This window comes from Trachypithecus francoisi, unplaced genomic scaffold (assembly GCF_009764315.1).
Source record: "Trachypithecus francoisi isolate TF-2019V2 unplaced genomic scaffold, Tfra_2.0 Lachesis_group8, whole genome shotgun sequence".
NCBI classification, from domain to species: Eukaryota; Metazoa; Chordata; class Mammalia; order Primates; family Cercopithecidae; genus Trachypithecus; species Trachypithecus francoisi.
In genome coordinates, this window is record NW_022681473.1 from 12,426,869 (window position 1) to 12,442,631 (window position 15,763).

Consider the following 15,763-nt stretch of genomic DNA (forward strand, 5'->3'; position numbering starts at 1 on the left):
CAGAGGGAGACCCTGTCTCAAAAACAAACAACAACCCTGACACTTGGTAATTTCTAAGAAGAAAGGTTTAATTGGCTTATGGCTCTGCAGGCTGTATAGGAAGTACAGCACCAGCATCTGCTTCTGGGAAGGCCTCAGGAAGCTTCCACTCATGGTGGAAGGTGAAGGGGGAACAGGCATTTCTTTCTTTTTTTTTTTTAGACAGAGTCTTACTCTATTGCTCAGGCTGGAGTGCAGGGGTGTGATCTCAGCTCACTGCAACCTCTGCCTCCCAGGTTCAAGCCATTCTTGTGCCTCAGCCTCCTGAGTAGCTGGGATTACAGGCATGCGCCACCACGCCCAGCTAATATTTTGTATTTTTGGTATTTGTATCTTTGGCCAGACTGATCTCAAATTCCTGACCTCGAGTGACACCTGCCTCAGTCTCCCAAAGTGCTGGAATTACAAGCGTGAGCCACTGCGCCCAGCTGGGAGTAGGCACTTCACACACAGGAGCAGGAGCCAGAGGTGGGGGGTGCCACACACTTTTTAACAACCAAGTCTCACGAGAATTCACTATAGTGAGGACAGCACCAAGCCATGAGGGATCCACTCCCGTGACCCAATCACCTCCCACCAGGCCCCGCCTCCAGCACTGAGGATTCCAATGCAACATGCGATTTGGGTGGGGACAAATACTCAAAACCACATCAGGCTGGCTGTGTGTCTGCGTGTCTAAGAGTCCTGGATGTGAAGATCTGGTGGTTGTGCACGCTTGTTTGTGTTTCCGTGTGTGTGGTTGTGTTAGTTTATGTGTACTTCCGTTGGCATTTATGTGCCTAGATGTGTGTGTGCATGCCTTCAGGGGTCTGTGTGCACTTGTGTGTTTGTATTTGCGTGTGCTTTTGTGTTGAGTGCGTGTGTGTGTGTGTGTGTGTGTCTTTGGGCAGGGAGAGGCTGGCTGATCCCGCACTTGCTCACTCTCCACCTTACTATGGCCATGGCTGGGGCCCAGCCCAGTCCCCTTGGTGACTCACTCCTATTGCTGGGGCATGGACTGGCAGGTCGCCACCCACAGTCTGGGCTGTCGCTGGGTCCTGAGTCTGGCTCTGAGACTCTGTGTCTTCTGCTTCCCTCCTCCCAAGCTGGGACCAGCTGGAGCCACCCACAGCCCACATGGAGCCCCAGCCAAGCTGTGGACAGCCCCCAGGCCTGCCGTTCAAGACTGTGCTGGGTACCACCAGGCTCTGGGGCCAGCAGCACTGCTCCACAGACCTCCACTAAGGAGCACAAGTGGAGGCAAGGGGTCGGAAGACACCCCCTCTGCATGCCCAGACAGGGATGCAAGGCACAGGGGACATCCCCAACCCAGCGCTGCTGCTGCCTTTCTGCCCTGTGTGACCTTGAGCAGCTCACGCACCCTCTCTGGGTCCACACTCCTCATTTATAGGAGCTGGTGCTAGCAGGGCCACGGCATATAGTTGTAGTGTTGTGCACTGCACAAATGCACCCGGCTGAGGTGACAAAAGGTGCTGAGAGCTGGCCCAGATGCTGTCTTGCAGGCTGAGGGCCTATATCAGGCTGCAACATCTGGAGGAAGAGACACCCTTCTCTTCTCGTGCAGGATGTTGGCTCATCAGGGCCTGCGCTCACCTGGGACGCGTAAGGGGCAGCTTGTTCTCTTTCTCACAAACAGGCCGCCCTGCTCTGGTCACCTTGGCTGGGAGGGAGAGTGGCACCAGCCTTTGTGATCAGCCCCCGCCCCATGTCGGTGTCCAGGTGGCCACGCGTCTGAGACTCCTCTTTCTCCTTGCCTTGAGTCTGCTTCCCTCCCCTTCTCTGGCCCACTGGCCCCTCCCCTGGGGTTGTTCCACCCACACTTAACCAAGTACTTTCCCAAACAGCACAGGCCATAAAGGACCCTTTACAGGACAAGAAACTGAGTCGGGAGAAGGAAGTGCCTATCCATCGTGTCATGGTTCTTCAGAGGTTCCAGCCGAGCCCTTCCGATTCCAAATCTGGCCCAGCTCCTCCACCCCGGCACCCACTGCCCCAGCTCACCCCTCCTTTTTCCAGCCACCCTGATAGTGATGTCACACTTCTCTGCTTCAATGCTCTTTATTTCATTAGGAAAGTAGCTGGGCGGGGATGTCCCCCTGGGGGATCGAGTGGGGGGTACAGACAATAGCCTGGCTCCTGTCCTGTAGGGTTGGCAAACCTGTGGAGGAGAAGCAGAGGCAAAGCCTGAGCAAGGGACTCAGGGGTATTTCCGTGTGCTTGCCTGGCACAGAAGAGGTTCTGAGAGGCCCCCTGATCTCGCACCCCCCACTCGGAAGTGGGGATCCCCAGGCAAGACTGGCTTAACCCAGGGCTTGGGAGGCAGGGCTGGCCCACAACGGTTGCCCACACACCGGAACAGCTGAGTGTGGGAGTCCTAGCCCCTTACCAAGGGCTCAGGGCTCAGCTGTGTGCCATGAAGCGGCTGCTGTGGGGTGCGTCCCGGTAGAAGGGGTCGGCTGAGGTCAGGGTTCTGCAGGGAGGCAAGAGGAGAGTGTTGGGGGCGTTGGCAGGCTGGGATGGACCTTGTCTACTCGTCTTCTGCCTGACCCTCCCTGAGAGAGCACAGCCAGGGCTCAGCCAGGGCAGCCAAGCCACAAACATTCTTTGCCTGCCAACTCTGGGCCATTGTTGGTATAAATGTAATTTCTGAGGAATTGAATTGAAAGGAGCTGAGTGAGGCGGAACCACAGTCCATTCATCTCTAGATCCGTCCCCTCATCCCCTTCTGGATCCAAACCACCCCAGAGCCCCTCGCTCAGATCCTCCTGCTCCAGCCCATCTGGCCTGGGGTACCGGGGCAGGAGAGGGAAGAGGAGACATCTGAGGGAGGGGTCACTGGACGGAGAGGAGGGGAGGAGTCAGTGCTGGCAGGAGAAGGGCCACTAGAGCCAGCCAGAGGAGATGGGCCTCTCATAGGAATGAACCGGACTAACAAAACGAGAGGAGAGGAGGGGAAAGGCCTGGCGCAGGGCCTGGATGAGGGGTAGGGAGAAGGAACAGAGCTGGGGGGAGTGCCACCTTCCCACATGGGGGTGCAGGTGCCGCAGGCTCTCTGTGGGGTTGGGGGCGGCCTCCATGCAGCTGACTGGCTGGCTGAGGGCGTAGCCTCCCGGTATCTGGGGCTGGATGCCACCTCGAGTCCAGCCTTCCCGGTCTAGACCTTTGGGGATGTTCTTGAAGTACCTGGAGGAGAGGAGGGGTCCTTGGCTGGAATCTGGCCTCTGCCCACCTCTGCAGCCCCTCCTGCCCCTCTCCATCGGCCCTCAGATCACCCAGCCTCCCTGCCTTTGCTCATGCTGTCCTCCTCGTCTGACTCTCCCTAAGCCCACGTCCACTGGGGGAAGCCTTACTCGAAAAGCCTGCCCTCCCCTCTGCCTGATGCTGAAACACTCTTTGGAGTATAAAAGGACAGTTTCAGTGACGTCCCTGTCCCTGGCCTGCCAGCACCTTGGGGTGGGAACCCCATCTCATCCACTTCTCTAGGCACTTAATTTTCCTTCCATTTCATTTCCATTTCCTTCCATTTAACTGAGCACAGCCAGGTCCAGAAGGTGCAAAGACAAGTAAGATGGGGGTCCCACCCTTGAACTTATGAAGAGGGGATGCAGATAGATCCATGCAGAAATCGGTGATGACAGCCCTGGGGCTCTGTGCGCACCAGAAAGCACCAGCAAGTGTGCCTGACAGCCAGAAGGAGCTCAGGACACGACAGGCTGGAGGGACCCAGCAGAGAGGGCTGGAGCTGGTCTCTGCCAGAGCCACAGGAGGAGATGTTTGCCGAAGAAGGGGTCAGAACATCGTTGCCCCTCACACCCAGACTGAGCCTCTGGCCCTCCCCCCACCTCCGTGGGAACTGGAGCAGCCACTGTGCCGCGAGTCTGCTGTGCGAGGCGGAAGCACTGCTCCTCCCCTCTGAGCCTCAGGGGTCAGGCCAGAGGACAACCAGCGGCCCTTCCGGCTCTTGCTGCTCCTCCAGGCCACCGCCCTCCCCTCTTTTCAGTCTCAGTTCAAATGTCACCTGCTCAAGGCCACCGATTTCAAATCTGACCCGTGCCCACTGCAGCCCTCCCGATCCTTTTCTCCCCGCCCGTCACCTAACAGCTCTCACTAACGGACCGCAGCCACATGCGTGCCCCCGCCCGGGCTGAGGTCTGAGCTCTGTAGGGCAGGAGCTGCACACACATTCCCAGGGCCTGCAGCAGGCCTTGGCACCCAGTCAGGGCTCAGTTAAAGTCTGTTCCATGAATGGATTCTGGGAGGTATCGTGGAGCAGGGGGTGGGCCAGGCGGAGCCTGAGGAGACAGGGAGGTTGCAGGGACACCTTGGAGGACCAGGAGCTGGAGAGGAAGCAGGGTGGACACAGACGACTGATTAGTGAGGAAAGCTTGCGCTTCCTGGCTCAGAGGAGTTTGTCCTAAAAATGACACTTCCTGGAGCCGGGCAGATCACAAGGTAAGGAGATCGAGACCATCCTGGCTAACACAGTGAAACCCCGTCTCTACTAAAAATACAAAAAAATTAGCCGGGCTTGGTGGCAGGTGCCTGTAGTCCCAGCTACTCGGGAGGCTGAGGCAGGAGAATGGTGTGAACCCCAGAGGCGGAGCTTGCAGTGAGCCGAGATCGTGCCACTGCACCCCAGCCTGGGCAACAGAGGGAGACTCCATCTCAAAAAAAAAAAAAAAGAATTATACTTCCTGGCAGGGCATGGTGGCTCATGCCTCTTATCTCAGCACTTTGGGGAGGCTGAGGCAGGCGGATCACTTGAGGTCAAGAGTTCAAGACCAGCCTGGCCAACACAGCAAAATCCCATCTCTACTAAAAATACAAAAATTAGCTGGGCATGGTGGCACATGCCTGTAACCCCAGCTACTCAGGAGGATCACTTGAAGCCACAAGGCGAAAGTTGCGGTGAGCTGAGATCATGCCATTGCACTCCAGCCTGGGCGACAGAGTGAAACTCCATCTCAAAAAAACAAAAAAGAAGAAGAATTACACTTCCTTTATACCATTCCTATAATGCTCTCCCCACCCAGTCCTGGCCCCAGAAGCCTTCCCCATGGCTCTGGGGCCACCTCCTCCTGGAAGCCCTCCCTGATGCCCAGGAGAGTCACTCTTCATCCAGGGAATGCAAAGCACAGAATTTACCTTCTGAGGGAACTTCAAGCCCACCAACCATTGGCTGGATGGAGTGTCTTAGCAGATGCTGCTGCTCCAGACTCCCTGGCTCTCCCTTGTTCTTTCCATGCCCACCAGCCTGGCCACCAATGCCCTGTACTGCATATCTGTGGGAAAGCTACCCTTGGGATGCTAGAACCTGCTTTGCCTGAGCAAGGAGGCATCTGGGATTTAATGTTGCCTGAGGATAACCTTTAACCAATGACTGATGGATGTAGGGGTATAAATACCCCAGCTCTCTCACCTTTGACTGGGGTGGTTCTGAGTTGTGTGCTTTACACTGCTTTCTAGAGTTTTCCCGGTGGAATAGCTGGCTTAGTAACATGCTCATTATTACTACTTCCCTCCCTCATCCCACTTCTCCACTCCCACACGCCTAATAACTGCCTAATAATGTGCTTGCACTCCAATCCTTGGCTTAGGGTCTGCTTCTGGGGAACCCACATTCACTCAGTGTTGATCTTCTCCATGAGGCTGTGAGCTCATTCTTATCCCAGTCTCAGTCTGTCTCTCAAATGGTTTCAGCTTTGGACCAGGAAGTGGACCTCACCCTTGGTTGTAGGTGGTCAGGTATCGCTGATCCCTGTCAGGATCACAGGGACTCCGGACATACATAGGGTTGTTAAGGCTGAACCCTGTGGGCTCCTGCATAAGGGACAGGGGAATTGTCAGGGGACAATAAGGGAATAGACAGGGGAATTGTCAGGTCAGAAGGGGTGGGGCTTTGGGGGTGGAGGTTGGATGTAGCAGGTCTCACCTTTTTCCCCACAGTCTCCCGGCCAAGCAGGGCAACATTTGTCTGTTGCATCCGATGAAGTGGCTGGAACTGCTGGTGGCTCATGCTGCTGGGTTCTGGGCAGGGAGGGGGCACCTGCAGGGGACAGAGCCACCAGAAGGGAGGCTGAGGTGGCCAGGCTGAGGCAGCAGGGATGGAGAGGGGGCAGGCAGAGGCACACACAGCTGTGACCTGTCCCCAGCCCCAGTGACCCTCCCTTCCCCTTCTAGTCAAGTCTATTTCAGACCACACCCCTCGTCTTCCAGCCCCCAGAAAGGCCCAGTCTCTCTTCGCCCTCCACCTGGGGCCCTACCTCCACATCCTCAAATATTCTAATTCTACCCATTCCTCAATGCCTGACCCAAATGCCACCTCATCCCAGAAACCTCCCTGTCTCCTCCCTCCTCTGAGCGAGGAGCCAAGGCCACTCACTCTGGGGTTCAGAATCCTTTCATTCCCTCGGCTGAAGGCTGTTTCCCGCTTGGAGCCTCTGGCCAACATAGGTAGGAACTCATCTCCCTGGAGAGAGCAAAGCAGCCACTGGCACCAGGATGTGGCTGCTTCCCCCGCCCCCTTCCAGAGCCATGTTCTAACTGCTCCCTGCCAGGCGGTCCCCAGCCTCCCCCTAGCTCAGCTTACATGCAGGTGAGTCTTGGGGAGGAAGTCAGACTTGGTGACACTCTGGCCTGGGAGGAGGGCCTGGAAAGAGGCCCACAGAGGATGTCAGCTCCCCAGAGGCAGGCTGGGCCCCTGGCAGCTCCCACCCACTCTGCCTCCAGGCCCCTGCTGTGCTGAGCACAGAGAAGAACTCAGCTCAAATGGGCATCATTGAGAAAAGGGAAGTGTTTGGGGAGAAGACAGGGGAAGGCATGACCCTGAATGGGACCAGCAGGCCAGGGCTCTTGTCTGAACTCTGAATGACCTTGGCTACACCTCTTCATCTCTTTGGATCTCAGTCTTTTCATCTATAAAATGGGGGAACTGGACCAAAGCAGTGGTTTTCACCTAAGCTCTTTCATCTTGTGTTTGAACAAAGGGCTCTGCAGCTCACATTCTTTAGGAAAGCTAGGAACCCTGAGACTGGAGGGCGTCAAGCCCCCTAAAGTTCTAGCAGGAGCCCAGCCGACTTACAGGGTCCCCAGGGAGGGCCTGTGAGGGTGGCTGGAAGACAATGGGGCTCTGGCGGGACTGTTTGGTGAAGCCGCTCCCCTCCTTGGCGCCGATCGAGTTCTTCTGCAAGAAATCTGCAACAGAAATGTCCCATTTGCTGCCAGGCCACCTGGTCCCCACGTGTCCTCCAGAGGCTCAGTGTCCCAGCAGGTGCAGAGGGAGTGGATCCCAAGATCCTGGAGACCTGTACCATGAGGATTGTGGGTGGCAGGGTGAGGATTCCAGAGTCCAGGCCAGAGGACAGGAGAGGGAGCAGAGGAAGGGTATGCACCAGCCAAGCCGCCCTCCTGAGAGGCCCAAGGCACTGAGGTCAGCCTGGGAGAGGCGCTTCCCCCCAGCCACCTGTGCATCCTTCTTTCTTCCACTGGTGCCTTCTTAGTCCTAAGCCAGCTCCAGGGCCCCTGGGGCAGGAAGTAGGGAGGTGGATTGGAAGGGCCTACCTGGCTGGTCTAGAGGCTCCCTGAGATACTTGGAATTGTACTCCGAAGTCATGAAGCGTGGGCCCTGGAACACAGAGGTTGGAAGAATAGTGGCACCAGCCCACCAGGGCCCCAAAGGCATGCAGCGGCAGTGGAGTGGCTCCTCGGTTATCTGTGCTCTGAGGAGGCCTGTGTGGGCCAGTACAGCATCCTGGACACAGGTCTCTCTGGGGTGGGGCATCGCAGGGCCAGGAGTTTCAGTGTAAGAGCACAGTGCCCCTGTGACTATGAATACCACGTCACACCTCACACCAGACTCCTGGTAATGAGTGGGGGGCCCAGAGGGACCGAGAACGGGGCGGGGGCGGCGTGAGAGAGAGGAGGAAGGCTGGGGGAAGAGGATGAGCGTTAAATCGCGAGAAGTCACATTGATGCTATTTTGGAAATAGCCAATATCAAATCCTTTGTTCTCCTGTCTTGCCTGGCGCCCTGAGCTCACACCGAGCTGGCTTTGTGGATGAATCGGTGCTACACTTTTCTTGAGGTGGGAGGAGGAGGCGGGTGTGGCCCCTCTGCCCCACCCCGAAGACCTTAGCCGGGCTGCCACTCACATATCGGAAGTTCTCCCGCTCCAGCGGGCCCTGGCCCTGCTGCTGGTGGAGCAGGGGCACTTCCCTGGGCTCCAGCCCCGTGATGGCCTGGGGCCCATGCTCCTGGGTGTCAAAATGAACCTTCCGGACCTGGAAGGAAGAAGGGCCAATGACAGGTGAGGGGGCAGCAGTCACTACCTGACTCTGCTTCTGCCCTTGACCTTTACAGAGTACAGTATCTGCAGAGCAGCCAGAGGGGGTCCCTTCACAATGAAACCTGTGCTTCCCTCCTCTGCTTAGAGCTCTGCAGCCTTCCTATCACGCTCACAGGGAATTCCACATCCTCCTGGTGGTCCACAAGAACCTGAGTGCCTCACCTTGTTCTAGCTGCTTTTCTCCTTTCTGTTCCCACCTGAGGGCCTTTGCACTTGCTGTTGGCACTGCCTGGACCACTCCTCCCTCAGACAGCTGCATCTGGAGGGGCTGGCCTCCCTCAAGTCTTTGTCCAGTGTCTCCATAGCAAGCTCTTTCCCGACCCTCCTGATTTGCAGTTGCAACTCCTTCACTTCTTATTTATTTATAACAGAGTCTTGCTCTGTTGCCCAGGCTGGAGTGCAATGGCGTGATCTCAGCTTCCTGCAACCTCTACCTCCCGGATTCAGTCAATTTTTGTGCCTCAGCCTCCCAAGTAGCCAGGACTACAGACGCAAGCCACCACACCCGGCTGATTTTGTTGTATTTTTTTGGTAGAGTTGGGGTTTCACCATGTTGGCCAGGCTGGCCCACCAGCAGTTGGCCTCAAGTGATCCACCCGACTCGGCCTCTCAAAGTGCTGGGATTACAGGTGCGAGCCACTGTGCCTGGCCTTTTTTTTTTTTTGAGACCAAGTCTCATTCTATTGCCCAGGCAATCTCAGCCTCACTGCAACCTCTGCCTCCCGAGTTCAAGCGATTCTCCTGCCTCAGCCTCCCAAGTAGCTGGGATTACAGGTGCATGCCACCACTTCCAGCTAATTTTTGTATTTTTAGTAGAGATGGGGTTTCTCCATATTGGCCAGACTGGTCTTGAACTCCTGACCTTAACTGATCTGCCCGCTTCAGTTTCCCAAAGTGCTGGGATTACAGGTGTGAGCCATAGTGCCTGGCCTGCAATTCCTTCACTTCTCTTCCTCCCTGCTTCTCCCCGTTATATTTCCTACCACCCGTCCCACCCCACACTCTACCAGCTCTTACCATCTTCAAATATGAAGGAGATATTCAGAACATACTGGCGGGATGAATGAATGAGTGTCTATTCTGGTGGTGGTGCTGATGATAAGAAGGGTAGTAATAATGAGGACAGAAATGAAAAAGATGGGGCCAGGCGCGATGGCTCACGCCTGAAATCCCAGCACTTTGGGAGCCTGAGGCGGGCGGATCACGAGATCAGGAGATCGAGACTATCCTGGCTAACATGGTGAAACGCTGTCTCTACTAAAAATACAAAAAATGAGCCGAGTGTGGTGGCACATGCCTGTAAACCCAGCTACTGGGGAGGCTGAGGCAGGAGAATCACTTGAACCCAGGAGGCAGAGGTTGCAGTGAGCCGAGATCGTGCCACTGCACTCCAGCCTGGGCAACAGAGTGAGACTCCATCTCACAAAAAAGAAATGAAAAAGATGGGGTGAGGATGTCGATGGTAGGGGACAGTGGTGGTGGCAGGGACGGTGATGGGGCTTGCAGGTGTGGAAGGAAGTGTGAGGCTCATCAGAATGGGACAGCGATGGGGATGGAAATGGAGGCGGAGGTAATGGTGGGGCTGGGGCAGGGAATGGAGGTGGTGGGGATGGTGGGGACAAGGATGAGGACAAAGGGGAGAAAGATGAGTGGCCCCCATCCCTACAATGTGGCTGCTCCATGCCCTGTCACCTCCACCTTGACCAACTGTTGGCAGTGCAGCCCTAGCCCCACCCTACCCTAAGGCTTCCCTCTCCTGGCCCTGGCCCAGCACTGACCTCCTTGGTGGGGGGACCCGCACTGGGCTTCTCCCGCCCATAGCCTGAGCTGGTCTGGTGCATGCTCCAGGGCAGGGGATGCTTGCCGTCAGGCACCTCCAGGGGGCGGTAACTCTGGCTGGCCACAGACTGGAAATGGTCCCGGGCTTGTTCCCTGAGGGTGAGGAGGAGCTAGAACTCCAGGCCGCCTGCCTCTGTCCACTGCTCAGGAGCTACCTTCCTCCCTGCACCCTCCCACAGATGGCTCAGGGGTCTGCCGTGCCCTGTGTCACCCAGGACCCCCAGCCTAGGCCAGGCAAAGCTCAGGGTCCCCATCCATGGAGCCTGGAGTTGGTCTGATGAGCAGGGCAGGGGCTGGGAAGGAGCCATACAGACCGTACCCCGTGGCCAGGTTGTCTAAGGCCTCCAGACTGGCTTGGCATGAGACCACGGGCCGGAAATTTGATTTGTAGCCGGTGCCTGTGTGACTGCCCACACGGGGCTTGAAATCCTCTCGACCTGCCAGAGGGGCAACGAGGAGACAGACCCCAAGGTCAAAAACAGGCAGGGCTTCCCAGGCAGGGCCAGTGTCCTCCGAGGGGCACAGGGGTCACAGTGACAGGGGAGGGCTCAGAGCCACGGGCAGGAGCTTTGCAAGCCTGCCCTTTCAGGACTGTGATGGCAGGAAATGGAGTAGGTGGGCTGTGGACAAGGTCGGTGTGGCAGAATCACAGTGACAGGACTGCAGGGACAGAACTGGAGAAGGGAGCAGCCGGGCCGGGCTCAGGGGACAGACGGATTCAGCGTGACAGGTTGCTCTGCAGTGTGACAGCCAGAGGGGCTGCTCCTCCCTCAGAGAGAGCCCCTCCCTTCCCTCCAATGTCCTGGGGAAAGCTGCTGCGCAAAGGTGCCCTCACCGTAGGCTGTGCAGTAGCTGGTGGCATAGAATTTCAGGGGGTCCGTGTAGCCCCCCGAACTCATCTTCACATAAGGGGAGACGACCCCCAGGGGGAGTTTCCCCATCATGATGCTGTGGGGCAGGGCCCCGGGGGGCCTAGAAAGGAAGCGCGGGGAGCCTCGTGGGTCCCAAGCCCAGCTCGGAAGCCCACGGGGCAAAGACCTGAGTCCCCACACAGCTGGCCCCTTCTCCCAGGCCTCTGTCTCTCTGCCCCAGCTCCCACGTCCCTAAACTGAGGACAAAACGGATCATCCACACTTATCCCAAGAGTCCTCGTGTCTCCTCTCACTTTCCCACACCTTCTTATTAACTCTTCCTGTCTCCATTTACCGCGGGGACAGTGAGGTTTAAAGAGATAAAGGATTTGCTCATAATAGGTGGTAGTGCCGGGATTCAGACGTAGGTATTTGACTCCTCGGCCCCCGACCTGAACCTTACATATCCACCTCTCGGAATGAATGAGCCAACAACCCGCTATCTGGGGAATTCTTGGCTCCCACCCAAGAAGTCAGGCTGGGACGCTCACTCTCAGCTCCCGGCTCCTCTCTCTCCCTCAGCTCCCATGGCCTTGCCTGCCTCTGGCCTTGCCTGCCTCCCCTGGGAGTTGGTTCCGCTCTCCCCAAGGCCCAACCGCAGCGGCTCCACCCTCACCTTTCCTCTGCAGAGGCTCTGAGGTCAGGGAGAGGCTGCAGGAGTCAGACAGAGCTCTGCAGAGAAGCCAGCCCTCCTGGAGGTGGCCAAGCAGGAGAAACAATGTGTAGCCTAGCAACTGGTGCCTAGCAACAGCGTCCCCAGGCTTCCGAGCCCTTCTAGGGCCAGGGCCCACTGAGGGACTGACCTGGCCAGGAGGGGAGGGTCAGGAGCTGCCCGAGCAAGGCCCTGCCTCCAGGGCTCCAGCCCCAACCTCTGGCCTCCTCCACAGGGCTGGGAAGAGTTGCTGTCTGCATGACATAAAATAAAAGATAATCCCGGACACTCATTCCCATAAAGTACCCACTTCTCGGCAGGTACTTCACATCCTCTATCTCTGTCCTCTGAGCAGCTCTTCAGTAGCTATGGTTATCCCCATTTTCACTGGGGGAACATGAGGCTTAGACAAGCAAAGTGACTTGACTCCAGAGATCTCGCAATCAGAAAATAGCCAAGTTGAGATTCAAACGTGGGTGGATCTAGATCCCGCTCTTGTGCCTCGTGGAAAATCAATGTTTACTACGTTCCGCTGGAGCCACATCTGTGCTAAGCCCTTAACACACATTACGTTGTGTACTCCCCCAAACCATCCTCTGAACTGGGCACTATTATGGTAGGGCCAATAAACTGCAGCAGTTAAAAGTGCGGTTCAAATCCGATCTGTCACCTTTGATGAGGTACTTATCCTCTTCACGCCCCCATATCCCCATCTTCACAAGCGATGTGACTGCACCCACCTCACAGGGCTGCTGGCAGATTTAGCAAGAGCATGGATTCAGCACCTGGCAGGTAGTAAATGCTCATTTTTTTTTTTTTTTCTTTTTTAAGAGAGACAGGATCTTATGCTGTCACCTGGGTTGGAGTGCAGAGGCACCATCATAGCTCAGTCCAGCCTCCAACTCCTAAGCTCAAGCAATCCTCTTGCCTCAGACGTCAGCTTTGCAAGCCTGCCCTTTCAGGACTGTGATGGCAGGAAATGGAGTAGGTGGGCTGTGGACAAGGTCGGTGTGGCAGAATCACAGTGACAGGACTGCAGGGACAGAACTGGAGAAGGGAGCAGCCGGGCCGGGCTCAGGTGTGTGTTCCCCCAGGCCTGACTTGCTTATTTATTTATTTATTTGTTGTAGAGACAGCATCTTGCTATATTGCTGAGGCTGGTCTTGAATTCCTGGCCTCAAGTGATCCTCCTGCCTCAGCCTCCTGAGTTGCCGGGATTACAGGAACAAGCCATCACACTCGGCAAATGCTCAATTTGTAATAACTGCTGTACTTTTAGCCTTATTTTGCAGATAGGAAAGGTGAGGCTCAAGGGCAAATAGCCCAGGCCCCACAGTGGGTGGAGACGGAGCCTGGACTCAAATCTGAGTGCGCAAACTCCACAGTGACAAGTTTCTTCCGTGACAGCCTGTTTGTCTTAAATTGGCTCTCGGGCTTGTAAATGGTGTAACAGTTGGATCTCTGGGTGGGGTAGGATAGCCCTACTTTGTAGCATTTGCCAATTTCTGTGGTGTCAATAGTCCCACGGGGCTGCTGCTTTCAAACCACCACTACAATTGTCTTTGAACTGGGACGTGGGGAGGCCGCTCAGCACTGTACATGAGTAGTTCTATCATGCAGACATAATGGGCATAAGTAACCTCGACAGCACAAATAATAGAAAAATGTACTCACATAATTAAGGGGTGATGAATTTTAGGTATGTATTTTTTGTTTTTAATATAATTCATTAAATTGCAGGTTTAAGTTATTTATTTATTTATTTATTTATTTAAGATGGAGTCTTGCTCTGTCTCCCAGGCTGGAGTGCAGTGGCGCGATCTCAGCTCACTGCAACCTCCATCTCCCAGTTCAAGTAATTCTCCTGCCTCGGCCTCCTGAGTAGCTGGGATTACAGGCGCCCGCCACCACGCCCAGCTAATTTTTGTATTTTTAGTAGAGATGTGGTTTCACTACGTTGGCCAGGTTGGTCTCAACCTCCTGAGCTCAAGTGATCTGCCTGCCTCAGCCTCCCAAAGTGCTGGGATTACAGGCATGAGCCACAGCACTCAGCCAGTAATTTAATTTTTAACAATGGCAGAGTTAAAAACCAGCTCGCGCCTTTTCACAAGATGGCGCCGAAAGCAAAGAAGGAAGCTCCTGCCCCTCCTAAAGCCGAAGCCAAAGCAAAGCCTTTAAAGGCCAAGAAAGCAGTGTTGAAAGGTGTCCACAGCCACAAAAAAAAGAAGATCCGCACGTCACCCACCTTCCGGCGGCCCAAGACACTGCGACTGCGGAGGCAGCCCAAATATTCTCGGAAGAGCGCCCCCAGGAGAAACAAGCTTGACCACTATGCTATCATCAAGTTTCCGCTGACCACTGAGTCTGCCATGAAGAAGATAGAAGACAACAACACACTTGTGTTCATTGTGGATGTTAAAGCCAACAAGCACCAGATTAAACAGGCTGTGAAGAAGCTCTATGACATTGATGTGGCCAAGGTCAACACCCTGATTCGGCCTGATGGAGAGAAAAGGCATATGTTTGACTAGCTCCTGATTACGACGCTTTGGATGTTGCCAACAAAATTGGGATCATCTAAACTGAGTCCAGCTGCCTAATTCTAAATATATATATATATATCTTTTCAACATAAAAAAAAAAAAAAAAACCAGCTCGCCAATTTCCTGGAATTTTTGCCTTCAGCTCTCCTGGAAGCCGGTAGAGCTGGCTCCAGAGCACCCCTGCTCTCAGGGGAGAGTGAGGTATGAATGAAGGCTGAATAAAGGGAAAGGAGACATCTTTCCTCAGCCAGGAGATGCCCTTGCCGCATTCATCCTGTAGTGACCTGGTCTGCCAGGATGGAGGTTTGCTCAAGTCCTCACCCAGCCCACCATGGGAAGGCAAGCTGAAGCACGTTTGGCACCTACCCTCCAGACTAACGATTCTGTTCAGGGATCACAGGGGGCAAGGACACAGGAGTGAGTGCACACAGCCCTGCCCTCCAGCAAGCTGCTCCCAGTCTACTACAGAGGCTCATGTGAGCTCCACACACGAAGCACAAAGGGTGAGACCACCACAGGTGAGGTGCTCACAGGCTGAAGGGAGAGAGGGTCCCTCCTCTAAGTGTGCCTGGAGAAGTGGCTACGAGCAAGAGCTTGGACTCTGAAGCCAGATGGTGTGGGTCCTGTCTCTGCCACTAGATAACTGCAAGACAGTGCATGTTCCTTGTGCCTCCGTTTTCCCTTCTGGAGAATAAGTATAATAATGCTAACTACCTGCAGAGTTGTGGCAGGCACGAAGCATTTAGCCCAGTACCTGGGACACAGTAGGTGCCATCTAAGAGTTAGGGAAAGGCCCTGGAGAGAGGTGCCTTTTGAGTACTCACTGCCTTCTAGGCAAAGGATTGGGCCCAAGGGTTATAAACAGGAAATCCACATGGCCCTGGCCTCAGAGAGCCCACAGTTTAGGAAGGATCTCAGATGTAGCAAAAGAAAGCTCACTGTGGGAGCCCGAGTTCAAAACCTGCTTTTGCTGTGTGTGACTCGGAGCTTACTCTCTTCCAGCCTGTTTCTGTACCTGTAGGCAGGGGTAAGCGTGTCTACCTAGCAGGGTCGCTGGTGGATTTGAAATACCCTATGCACAAGAGTTAACAGGCCTGCACCAGGCAGAGATAAGGAAGGGCCCTCTACGTGGAGGGCCCGACAACACAAAGGCGGACAGGTGTCCAGCAGGCTGGGAGCCCTGACGGGTGCAGCGTGGCTGGAGGAGGAGCTCAGCTGGGAGAAGCAGCCCCCAGGTAGGCTGTAGCCAGGTTTTCCTTTTAACAGGTGGAGGGGGCCAGCAGGGGTGGTAGAAAGGTTTGAAATCGTCCCTTAGGGCTTCTCTTAGGGAGGTTCTAGGCTGTAGCCGACCAAGGACCTGGGCAGGAGTTCCGGGGTCGGGGATCAAGGTCTGGCGGTGCTGTCCCATCAGAGCCCCAGTTACGTCCCGTCCTCC

At 55.4% G+C, this 15,763-nt stretch overlaps 2 protein-coding genes across 7 annotated transcripts; one reads left to right on the top strand and one right to left on the bottom strand.

The window, feature by feature from the left end:
* Window positions 1–2,081: 2,081 nt before the first annotated feature.
* On the bottom strand, window positions 2,082–11,860 carry PPP1R32 (protein phosphatase 1 regulatory subunit 32). Of its 6 annotated transcripts, XM_033206621.1 has the most exons (14): window positions 11,750–11,859; window positions 11,058–11,194; window positions 10,542–10,659; window positions 10,162–10,315; window positions 8,190–8,318; window positions 7,600–7,663; window positions 7,121–7,233; window positions 6,629–6,688; window positions 6,422–6,508; window positions 5,972–6,085; window positions 5,765–5,859; window positions 3,058–3,222; window positions 2,426–2,509; window positions 2,082–2,197 (listed from the first exon to the last, which is right to left on the bottom strand). In XM_033206621.1, the coding sequence occupies exons 2-13, from the start codon at window positions 11,164–11,166 to the stop codon at window positions 2,440–2,442; spliced, it is 1,278 nt and encodes a 425-aa protein (XP_033062512.1). In that variant the 5' UTR covers window positions 11,167–11,194; window positions 11,750–11,859; the 3' UTR covers window positions 2,082–2,197; window positions 2,426–2,439. The 6 variants fall into 6 exon arrangements, with proteins under 6 accessions (XP_033062512.1, XP_033062514.1, XP_033062515.1 ...); XM_033206623.1 differs by lacking the exon at window positions 6,629–6,688; XM_033206624.1 differs by lacking the exon at window positions 3,058–3,222.
* A 2,024-nt stretch (window positions 11,861–13,884) lies between these two features.
* On the top strand, window positions 13,885–14,435 carry LOC117081042 (60S ribosomal protein L23a-like). Its single transcript, XM_033206625.1, has one exon. It carries the CDS (start codon window positions 13,897–13,899, stop codon window positions 14,314–14,316), a length of 420 nt encoding a protein of 139 aa, XP_033062516.1. The 5' UTR covers window positions 13,885–13,896; the 3' UTR covers window positions 14,317–14,435.
* Window positions 14,436–15,763: the final 1,328 nt, after the last annotated feature.